Source organism: Olea europaea, chromosome 18 (genome assembly GCF_002742605.1).
Source record: "Olea europaea var. sylvestris chromosome 18, O_europaea_v1, whole genome shotgun sequence".
Classification (NCBI taxonomy): Eukaryota; Viridiplantae; Streptophyta; class Magnoliopsida; order Lamiales; family Oleaceae; genus Olea; species Olea europaea.
Window position 1 is genome coordinate 22,429,184 of NC_036254.1, and position 12,268 is coordinate 22,441,451.

Genomic DNA, 12,268 nt, shown 5'->3' on the forward strand with positions numbered 1-12,268 from the left:
GATCCACCTCTTCAACTACAACTTGCGACTCAGTACCTCGCCCAAGTCAGTGTGAATCTAATAACTTTGTAAAAAAGTAGAGGTATTCCTCCGTATTTAAAACCAGTCATTAGTTCCTTCTATTCAGCATTGGACTTAAATAGAGGTTTGTACTTTGTGGACTAACCATAGGGCTACCAAAAAAGGCAAACTTCCACATCTCTCTTGTAGCTGTAGGGGACGGCAATTTACTTCTTCTATATTATTGCACCGTTTAATATCTATATGTTCTTTTGTACACGAAAAAAATTGTTTTTTTTTTTCAATAAATTTTCATATTATTCTCTTGTTTTTTATAATGTTAAAAGAGTGTATAAAAATTTAGTTTGTGAGTTTTTTTATTTTATTTATTTATTTATTATTATTATTATTATTATTTGGGCAATAATGTGTCATTTTTTACTATAATGGTTAGATTACTTGATAGTTCTTAATTTTCATTCATACTCAACTTTAAATGCAATCTTAGCATTTGTAATAAATGAGCTTATTATGTCTATCATATCAAAATTGTCTAATAAAACAATTTAGCTAAGTAAAAGAGAAATAATCTTATCTTCAAATGGACGATTTGAATGTCATTACAACTGTTCAAACTCAAAGAAAGGACGTAAGAGAGAACTATATATTACTATCGTATTTATATGAATTACATGCAAAGAACTACTCTATGGATTATGCACAGCATACAAATATGAAACAGCTTCATAAGATTAATAATATTTCTTTGTTGATAATCAAATGAAAGACACCCCAAAAACAGAACAAAAAGGTTGCAGTCTTGTGGACATGCTTTCTACCGACACTTTAACGTTGTAATAGTTACATCATTGGTTGAGTCGATCTAAGTCCTCATCATCAAACTGAGTATGTTTCATTTTCAACATTGGTGGTGGTAATGGTTGTGGAAACAACGGAACTTCTCCTTCCAACATCTCAAGTACTGATTGCATTGTTGGTCGATCATCTCGTCGTTTTTGGACACATAAAAGTCCAACTTGGATACATCTTAATGCTTCATCTGCTGGAAACTCACCCTTCATTGATTTATCTAATAATTCTAATGCTTTTCCTCCGTTCCACGTCTTCCAGTCCTGAACAGTTACCAAATATATAACAACTCATTTCTTAGTGTATAATTGGGTGACATCAAGTATTACGTACGAGAATAATCTTAAAGTTAGTTCCTTTACTTACACAATACATAAGGTCAGGAAAAGTACTAATGCTTCTTCCACTCACAATCTCTAGGACAAGAACTCCAAAACTAAACACGTCTGACTTAACTGAGAATATACCTTCCATAATATATTCGGGAGACATATAACCACTGCATACAAATATTGAACAAATTACACAAATTAGTGTGCTACTTTAGATGGAGGTAGAGTTAAAAGCACGCATGGTTGTCTTGATACTTACTATGAACAAAAAATCCTTGACGTACTCGTTTCAGTTTGATGTTCTTCTAAAGTTCTAGCTATACCGAAAGCTGAAATTTTAGGCTTCATCTCTTTGTTGAGTAAAATAGTACTTGCTTGGATACATCTGTGAATAATTTTCAATCCTGAATCTTGATGAAGATGAAGAATTCCACGAGCAATATCAATAACGATTTCGAAACGTATGGTCCATCCAAGTTTATGTCTTGTTTCACCTGTCTCATTTCAAGTCAAGTTAGCTCATATATGTTTATCAGTATTTAAGTAATGTAGAAGTAAGAAAATTATATTCTAGAATCTAAAGTGTAGTCTTTGGAAAATGAGAGGCTGACTGGAATCTAACCAAATAGGTAAGCATTTAGAGATTTTTTCTCCATGAGCTCATATACAAGCATCCTTTCTTGTCCATGAAGACAATATCCAAGTAGTTTAATGAGGTTTGGATGCTGAAGTTTGGAAAGCAAAAGAACCTCATTTTTAAGAACACTGTCGGCTTGGTAGGAATTTGATGAAAGCCTTTTAACAGCTACTTCCTGTCCTGTAGATAACAGACCCTATACCGATAGAATAGCATTAGCAGAAAGATTGAACTTCACATCACCGTCTTAATTTCCTAGCAAAACAAGGTAAAGCAAACCTCACCTTATAAACAGTACCAAATGCACCTGCTCCAATTTCATTTGGAAGCGAAAAGTTATTAGTTGCAGCTGCAATTGTAGCCAGATCAAATCTATGCGATTCAACTTCCTCTCCAAAATATTCTGCAAGATAATTCCTTCATTTATTGTGAGACTTAAATTGGATTGAACCTAGTGCTATTCAAATTTGGACTTTGACTAATAAATAAGTTTGCTCAAGCTTGACTGTCTTAATTATCAAAGGAACCAAGCTTGACAGAAATAATTTACAGTGATCTGCCAGGCTCAATTAAGAGCTCAATTATGAGGAACGTACATACAATGTTTATTACTAGATAAATTTCAGAAGACATCCATTAATGACAGAAATCACTATTTCTCAACTAAAACAACAACAAAATATAAAAGTTTTACTTCCAAAAAATTTGGGATCATATGAATCCTTTTTTGGTGCTCCTTTTCATTTCTACATTTACTGAAACATCAAAAAATGAGATGCATTTTGATAATAATATCTGAGACATTTGCATTCACACAAACACACAGATAGAACTTATAAGAAATAGATGTCTCAGACAAGCCTAAGATTAATTTCAGGCTTGGCTGCTCCAATTATAAATGTTTCTACGTACGCTTTATCGTAATGAATCCACAAGGTAAACAGATAACAGACCACACGACAAGAATATATAGTATATTAAACTGCATCTATTTCTTCTTATTGAGCTTTGGGTGAGTTTCTGAGACAACCACTTGAAATCTCTTCCAATTACGAAGTTATTATCAAAGTTGTGTGCGGTCATTCAATACCTGGTATTGATAATTGGCTTTTCTTTGTTATGTTTGCCCTTTTCCATAATGCATTCCATGGCAAAAACCGTGGTAGCTTATAAGCAGTTTTGTTTCTCTTATACACTTGTGCTTCTCTGCCGGATGGCTCAGCATTCTGAACCATTTTGCTTCTTTCAGAAAGAGAGAGTGGCATATTCTGCTCATCCACAGAGGACTTTTCTTCTATCTCGGCGCTAATTGAATGGAGAGTTTCCCCAGCACAAGACACGACACTATCAGAACAGGCTATCTCTGGAGCAGAAGATTTTGAGCTTTCCAGCTGCTCCAGTGCAGACTCAAGTTGTACCACAACTTGAGCCATTGTAGGCCGTTTATTTGGTTCATCATGCAAGCATCTTTTAGCAACTTCAAGAAATGTCATCAGGCTCTCTGGTGATATTTGGGCCTCAGACTTGGAGCAACAAGCTGATCAATTACTCCTTTGCTGATGCAATCTTGAGCCCAAATGGTGAGCCCCTGCTCATCCTCTTTGACTCTTCGATCCAGTGCTGGTCTTCCGCACAATACTTCCAACAACACAACCCCAAAGGCATATGTGTCACTCTTCCTTGTCAACCTACGGGTTCTGAAATAGTCTGGGTCAAAATACCCAAATGTACCTTTAACGTTAGTGCTGACATAGCTTTGCACCCGATTTCTCTTTCGAGCTTTGGCCAACCCAAAATCTGAAATCTTAGACTCCAAATTTTCATCTAGCAGGATGTTTGAAGCCTTTATGTCACGGTGTATGATTCCAAGATCAGTGCCAGTGTGAAGGTAGTCTAATCCTCGGCCTACCCCAGTGCAGATCCTCAGTCGCTGCTCCCAAGAGAGAGAGGAGTGATAATCACTCTCTCCACCGAGTCCAAAGAGATTGTCAGCCAATGTACCATTAGGGACATATTCATAGAGAAGGATCATTTCTTGGCACTCATTGCAGTATCCGATTAAAGAAATGATATTAGTGTGTTGGAGCTTCGAAAGGGTTTCGACCTCTGTCCAAAACTCACGTGCCCCTTGCCTGGAATTTGATTTTAATCGTTTTATGGCTACAATCTTTTGCTCCTTACTAATAAATCCTCTGTATACTTTGCCAAATCCACCCCTCCCAATTACAAGTGCATCATTGAAGTTCTCAGTAGCTGATTGGATCTCAGTAAGTGAAAAAGGACGACATAGTTTTTCAGTCAAGCCTGATGGTTTGCATCCAGAGTCAGTACAGTTATCTTCCCAAATTTTCCGCAACTTATAAGTAATGATGTTGACTAGGGAGATTATAATTACTGCACCAGTAGCAATTGCATTTCCATGACCAAAAAATGACAGTAAATTTAGCAGTGTAGCGGATTTTGAAGATCGTCTGGGAGGGGAGGGGTTTGGACTTGCAAGACTATTATCGTGGTTGCTCAACTTCAATATCTCCAATCCTCTGAAGAGTTCACTTACCAATTCATCCTTTAACTGCAGGGAAATTGATAGATCACGCCTGCCATCTTCTTTGTTTCCTTTCACCATCACCATATAGTCTCTGTGCAAATGGATTCCACTGACGACGCTCCTCTTTTTGCCAATATCAACATTAGTTTCTGCAATCATGTCATTTATGGAGACACTGAATACGCTGTTTCTAGTCTCTGCCATCTGAAGTCCCCTCTCGCAGAAATGAAGCCTGAGCAAGTATCCGAATCCAACATCCACGGACGTTTTCCAGGTAAAATCTTTGATCTTTTCATCTGGAACTGTTGCCCATTTCCCGAACATGCCAAGATAAGGAATAGGGTCCCATTTGAAATTTAATCGCTGCATAATTTCAAGCGCAGTGCTGTTATCAATAAAGAATCGAGATTTTTGGCCAACCACTCGGGCTCCAAGATCATCATCATCATGAGAGTAATAAAGATCACTAGGCATGGATAATACCTCTATTCCATTTATAAAAGCATAAGTTTTATCAGATTGACTGTGTTCAGGAGAGAAAATTATACTCAGAGGTTGATTCTGTTCTATATTCATGCAATACTCCTTAACCAAAGACTTCACGCCGAGGGCATCAGCAGTTAGTGAAGCACTAAAGTTTCTAAGGAGGGTGAAAGCCCCAGCTTCGACAGTGAACAAATCCTTAAATTTTTTGTAACGTCGGTAAGAAGCCAAACTGAAGTGAAGACGAATAAGTTTCTGACCTGGACTAACTTGAAACGTGTAGGAGAATTGCTGGAAAGAGATTCGAGCTGTCTTGTAGGGAATGGGATCTGTTGAAACGAAATTATGGAAGGCAGTTGAGGCGGTGGATGAGCCTTTTATCACAAGTGAGGAAGTAGATTTTGATTCTGTTATATCTCCAGTCCATTCTTTGTTATTGAAGGCGGTTGAAATGCCAGTTGAACCACAGTTAATAGCTATATCCCCTGTGAGGTAATTATCTGCAGAATGAACTGCTAAGGTGCAAGAAGAGGATAAAGGAAGAAGAAGACTAGATTAAACATTTGGGATAAACTGGAGGGAGGGGATGCTGATGACATGTTTGGTATAGAAATGGATGGCGTTGAGGAAGAGAAAAAAAGCTCAAACTTTTCCAGTCCTCTCTGCTAAAGAAAGGCAACAAGCAGTTTGTTTTGTCAAAGTCAATTCTCCCCCGCAACTGCCTGGTAACTTCAAAGATGATTGCGCTAATAACGACGAAGACAAGTCATGGTCCTACACATTTTACGCGCATAGATTTTTTATGCAAAAGGATGCTTTGAGATTTACGGTTTTATTATGCCATCAATTCACATAATAAGAGAAATGGAAAAAGAAGCTAACAAATGAAAAGTTTTCGAAGATCGGCTTTTATTTTGTGAATACTATGATATGTATGTTCTTGAAGTTCTTAACATTCCAACTCAATATGAAGATAAAAACGATACTCTTTTCGTTCCACCCGTCCTCCCTTCTTTAGAAAGTCACTGAATAAGTTATAAAAAGATTACCGAACTTAACGAGAAAGTTTTTAGTGCTGATTATTTAGTTGACATACATATACTTAGTCATGTTTGGATCTCAATACGGATTAAAATCTATATTTTAATTTGAGTCAAAGTCAACAATTAATTTTAATCACATATTTTATGGTTAACAATTTTTCAACCATACATTTCAACAACTTTTATCAAAATTTACTAAAAATCTAATTTTATTCCCCACCAAACAAGGACAAATCTCAATTTTTAATAAATATGTTAATTTTTTAGTCCTTTTGGATGGTTTCTATACATTCTTACCATTAATAGTATATTTATTTCAAGGGTAATTGGCACAAAACGTTCTTACCTTTCAAGATTTTTGTAAAAAAGGTCCCTACATTTCATTTTTTGGCATTTTCACTCATACATTCCACTTTTCATTGCACAAAGGTCATTTTCATTCATTTTTGACGATTTAATCCTCATATTCAAATAAAACAAAAAGAAAAGAAAAAAAAATTAATTGCAGCCATAGTCCCAAATTTTCAAAAAAATTACAAATCAGTTAAAAATCAATTTCATCCTTTCATATTGAATATATACAGGAATTTTCTAACCATAATCTATTTCAAATAATCAAGAAAATACCCTTGCTCCAATCCATTAAAAACACAACATTGCACATCTCACTTTTCCAATCATACAACATCGAATTTTTCGTGCAAGGCTCGAAAATTGTATTCATTGAACAGCCAATACATCTCACTTTATGAAACCTGAGAAAAATGTAGTTTGCTCAGTGCAAGTGAATGACACGGAGCAGGAGCTGTGGAAATAGTTTGTGAGGGTTTTCTGGAGTTCTTTGACAGGTTGGAGCCTTTGCCCCCAGATATAAGGAAGAAGGGTTTATGGGTTCTAAAGGGGTAGTGGAAAATGGTGCGTAAGGATGGTAAATGAAAATATGGAGGTGGATAGATTTTGCTCCAATCGCGAGAAGGGCTAAACTCAAGAGAATGCATGTTTTGACCCCAATTTCTCTTGAAATAGCCATAATGGCCTTGAATCTTTTATGAGACAATTTTTGAATTGTTAAGAACGATAAGGATTTTTATTAGCAATGCTAGTGGCTTGTGAATGGAAATAAAACTTTTGCTCTTAGCGTGATTATAAACTATTTTTGGAACCACATATTCCTTAATTGGAGTAAATTTTATGATTGAAAATTAATTAATTTTTTCGATTTTCTTTTGATTCATTCATTATCAGGAAAATGTACGAGTTCATCGTGTTAACCAATTAATTTTTTGGCGAAGGCTAGGTGGTGCCAGGCATACACCACCTCCTTCATCAGGGGGAGCAATTAGTAATTTCTGACTGATTTGTAAATTTTTCAAAAATTGGGACTATGTTCGCAATTTTCTTTTTGTTTTATTTGAATAGAAGAGTAAAATTGTCAAAACGGATGAAAAGGACCTTTAGTGCAATGAAAGGTAAGAAGGTAGGAGCGAAAATGCCAAAAAATAAATGATAAAGACATTTTTCACAAAAACATTGAAAGGTATGGATGTTTTGTGCCAATTACCCGTATTTTAATACAGATATACTTATTACATTATCCATTTGTACACTAAAGGGACCATTTACACAATTTTTTTTTATTCCCATTGGTAGTGTTGTTAACATTTTCCTACTTCTAATGTTGGTATTACTTTAAGGGACTGTTTGATTGGTTCGAATTCCATGGAAAATGGAATTCGAATTCCACCTTTTTCCAATTTTGTGCGTTTGATACGTTTTAATTTTCATGAAATTCCATTTTCTTACTTGTCTTGAGAAATGGTATTTTCTTGGTTTTTAAGGAATTTCCAACCGTTCACAGTGTTTTTTTTTTTTTTTTGTTGGCAATAAAAACAAATTCTAAGAATTATTATAAAAAAATATTTCACTTTAATTGGCAATTTTCTTGTAAAACAAAGCCAAATGAACACAAAAAGATAGATGATTTTCTTGATTTTTTTTGTAAGCAATGGAAACAAATTTCATTCCCAATACTAGTAAAATATATCCCTTTAATTGACAATTTTTATGTAAAATAAAGCCAAACAAACATTTAAAAAAAACACTGTTATGTTAACATATTTCGTGTGAAAAATTATACCCATCAAACACAATAATTTACAATTCTCAAGAAAATAATTTATAGATAATTCAATTCCCTAAAATTTATTTTTAATTCAATTCAATTCCATCTTTGCAATCAAACGAATCCTAAGTCATTTTCAACGGTGATGATTCAGCACTTCTATTGTTGGTTTCATTTCATTGTAATAAAAGAATTAGTATTAAATTCAACAAAACCAACGGTACAAAATAAGACATCAATATGATTATCTTTACACCAACATTACAAAAATAAAAAAATGAACAATAAATTTATCCATACTTCATAAGCGTGCTCTAAAAGAAGTAAAAATTTTGTCCATTGACAGATTATTTATTTTAATTTTTTTCGTATTATTTGACTTTTTTAAAATTCACTCTTACCCTCTCAATTGAACTCAAGTCGACAATTGAGCTTTTACTCTTACCACTTGAACTACACTTTGACCTCGGCATTATCTAATTTTGGATGATTCTGTTTTTTGATTTTACCTTTTCATATTATGCTAACTGAAACTAACTTTGATTCTACCTTATGATTTTGGATGCTTTCATGTTATTTGTCCCAAATTGTTATAATTCACCTTTTATTCTCTAATCCCCTTTCCTTTAGAGAATGCAACAAGTATAGTTCATATTGAGGCAGAGGATTCACACAAAACTAATTTCGTACGGTAGATAAACTGGTTCCTGTAAAAAGCATTAAAAAAAGAATTAATGAGAGTATTTAATGCTTCTGTGCAACACCTGTTCTGAAAATGCAGAGGATGACATTTATTCAGCCTTCATTGTTGACTTTCACACTCCTTGGTAAATTTTGTGACAGAAAATCTTGTTGTTGCCTGGCATTTGTACTTTTCTTGTTGCCTGACATTTGTATTTTTTTTATTTAAATGACGAAAGAGAATTGATATAAATGAATTAATGATACTATTCTATTGGATTTATTTGATTTTTGTAAGTCGGTTACTGTAGCTGAAAAAAATGGTTGTTTGTGGCGGCTAAAAATGTTTTTCACATTGACGAATTTCATCAGCCTCCATTGTTGACTTTAGAGGGCTGTAGTTGTTTGCCCAAAAAAAAAAAATATTAGTATGATTTTATCACATAAATAAATTACCCATAATAAATGAAAGAAAACTTTCAAAATGACAAACTGGTTTTATTATAGAAAATTGAGTTTCATGGAATCTCTCTTAAACGAAAGGAAGACAGTGTTTTTTTTGTGTTGACAAAAGTCATAAATTGTTTGTAAAATAATTAATCCTTCTGTGGACGATCTATCAAACTACAAAAAGAAGTGAAAGAAGTTTATTTATCGACGGAGGAAAGGGACTTCAAGCGAGAGATTGAGGAGTTAAAGGCTAAGGTGAACTTCCTGGAACTTTGTTTTTCGCTTTTGTCTTCCATTCAAATTTGTTCATTATTAAGTCTTATAAAAATAAGCTTCAACTTTTTGTCGCTAAATCTATTTGTTGAGTTTGTTTTTATTTTTGAAAATTGGTATTTACTTTATGGGATTGAAGACTTGTTGAATTCTTTTTTCAAGATTTATTAATTTGCTTTTGTAGCGCATTAATAAATAGTTTGTTGTAGTAGTGATTTGATGGAATTATAAAATAGCTTAGAATGAACGAAATGAAAAGAAATAACATATAATCAAGAGTGCTGAACTAGTTTTTTAGACATTTAAAAATTTATAACGACAGATTGAATAACATTATCAAATGTTTTTACTTTTGTGGTTGGACATATTATCTATTATAGAAGTAAATGGATAAAAATTAGAAAAAGTAGAGAAAGAAGAAAGCATTAAATGCAGTTTGTCAAAATAAAAATATTGGCTTGGGAAATGAGTATTGTGTTAACCGTGTAGTTATAACTATTGTGCGTATGATTTTTGATAAAGGAATAATGAAAGTTTTGAAAATTATTATATTTAAACTATATGTTTTTGGAAGGCAAATCATTTGAAATTTCAAATTTTTTTTTTGCTTAATTTTTTTTTGTCTTTTGTTTAACTACACTATTTAATTCTCTAGCATGAGTTTAAGCATCTAAAAAAGTTAAAATTTATTTTATTTTCAACTAATTTTTGTTTGCTTGTTTATTTGTATAGTTAATTTTTTTTAATATTATTGTTTACTGTTTTGTTTGTCCTTATTTAAAGCATATCCATGTATATCTGGTTGTCATTAATATTTAAATCTTTGTATGATTGATGTTAATATAATTTTTTCATTGTTAAAAAGTTGAATGAATTTAATATATCTTTAACAATTTGTTGTAACTAATTTTTGATTTTTATATATTTTGGTTTTTGTGTCTGAATGGTTTAACACATTTGCTAATAATGTTTATGAATTATTTTAGATCATATTGCTTAGATTGGAGTTGAAATATTAAATAGTTCTTTCTGCTATCGTGATGGTAAGTCTGTGTTACTTCATACTGGTAGATTATTTCAACAATATGTTGTAATGTTAAATTACAGATTATGTCTTCTGGTAAGTCTGTGTTACTTCATGTCGGTAGATTAGTTTAACAATATGTTGTAGATATGTATGTTAAAATAAAAACTACTAGATTAGATTATTTTCGCAATAACCAAAAACAAATTCGTGTCAAACTTTACCAAAGTATTGTAGATAGTGTTCAAAATGGGGAAACAAGAGGATGCGAAGTTGGAAGAAAATTTGTTTTACCACAATCATTTACATATGGGCCTCGTGATATGGTAAGAACATATATAGATGGAATGGTTCTTGTGCAACATTATGGAAAATCGAATATATTTTTTATTATAACGTGTAATACGAATTGGCTAGAGATTAAGCAAGAATTAAAAAACGACGATGAAGTTCAAAATTGACCAGATTTAATTGTACGTATATTTAGAGCAAAATTAGAAGAACTGAAACATGATTTATACAAAGCAAATATTTTAGGCCATGTTATTGCACATATATACGTGATTGAATTTCAAAAAAGATGACTTCCTTATGAACATATGTTGTTAATATTTAACTCTGGATATAAAATCACTTGTGCTGAAAAAGTTGATAGGATAGTTTCATGTGAAATTCCTAGCCAAAAAAAATAATAAAAATACTTTCATCTTTTTTCTGTTATTGTTAGACATAATATGCATGGTCCTTGTGAAAATTTAAATCCGAAAAATGTATGCATGGAGGCAAATAAAAGCTGTAAATATAAATACCCTAGAAATTTTTGTAATATTACTGTGTTTGGTCAAAACTCATATTCCTTGTATAAGCGTCGTGATACTAATATTTCTGTTTGAGTTAGGGGTCAAATGTTAGACAATCGATGGGTTGTACCATATAATCCTTATTTAAGTGCGAAATTTGACTGTCATATTAATGTTGAAGTATGTTCTTCTATTAAAGGTGTAAAGTATTTGTATAAGTATGTCTACAAAGGATATGATCGTATTAATTTTTCAATTCTTAAAAATGAAACAAAAAAGGATATAGATGAAATTTTTGCTTATCAATCTGTTAGATATCTCCACCTGAAACTATGTGGAGGATTTTTTCCTTTAATATGTCAAAAATTTGTCCAACAGTTTACTCTTTACAGCTTTATATCGAAAATCATCAACAAGTAACATATGACAACGAAGATGATTTATCTACTGTTGTTGAAAATGAAAATAAAAAAAGAACTATGATGACGGAATTTTTTCGCATGAATGAAGAAAATGAATTTGCACGTACACTTTTGTATAGAGATTTCTCAACATATTTTGTTTGAAACACAAATAAAAAAATTTGGACTCGCAAAAGGAAACAAGTTGTTATAGGACGAATTGTCACGATAAATCCATCTGAAGAAGAACGATATTTTCTTCATGTTCTTTTGAATCATATTTGAGGTCCAACATCAATTCAAGAGTTATGAATTTCAAATGGAGTTACTGTTGTTACATATCGAATAGTAGTTCTTCTACATGGTTTATTGAGTAGAGATAATAATTGTGAAGAATGTTTATCCGAAACTATTATTTATGAAATGCATATTTCTTTAAGATGTCTATTTGCTACACTTCTCAACCTCTACAACCCTAATGATCCAAAATTATTGTGGAATAACTTCAAATCTTACATGATTGATGATTACATACATGAAAATATTTATTCACATGATGCTGAACTTCGAGCTTTAAACGATATTAGTTGTATATTAGAATCTC

General features: G+C 32.6%; 2 protein-coding genes across 3 annotated transcripts; both read right to left on the reverse strand.

Annotated features, from left to right (window-relative positions):
* Window positions 1-730: 730 nt before the first annotated feature.
* LOC111366869 (putative cysteine-rich receptor-like protein kinase 30) lies at window positions 731-3,332 on the reverse strand. Its single transcript, XM_022987557.1, has 6 exons — window positions 2,930-3,332; window positions 2,124-2,242; window positions 1,825-2,035; window positions 1,462-1,696; window positions 1,237-1,369; window positions 731-1,133 (listed from the first exon to the last, which is right to left on the reverse strand). Exons 1-6 carry the CDS (start codon window positions 3,330-3,332, stop codon window positions 867-869), a joined length of 1,368 nt encoding a protein of 455 aa, XP_022843325.1. The 3' UTR covers window positions 731-866.
* LOC111367796 (putative receptor-like protein kinase At5g39000) lies at window positions 3,187-5,601 on the reverse strand. Of its 2 annotated transcripts, XM_022988858.1 has the most exons (2): window positions 5,131-5,601; window positions 3,187-4,750 (listed from the first exon to the last, which is right to left on the reverse strand). In XM_022988858.1, exon 2 carries the CDS (start codon window positions 4,709-4,711, stop codon window positions 3,332-3,334), a length of 1,380 nt encoding a protein of 459 aa, XP_022844626.1. In that variant the 5' UTR covers window positions 4,712-4,750; window positions 5,131-5,601; the 3' UTR covers window positions 3,187-3,331. The 2 variants fall into 2 exon arrangements, with proteins under 2 accessions (XP_022844626.1, XP_022844625.1); XM_022988857.1 differs by having other exon boundaries at window positions 3,187-5,601.
* Between the last annotated feature and the right edge of the window lie 6,667 nt (window positions 5,602-12,268).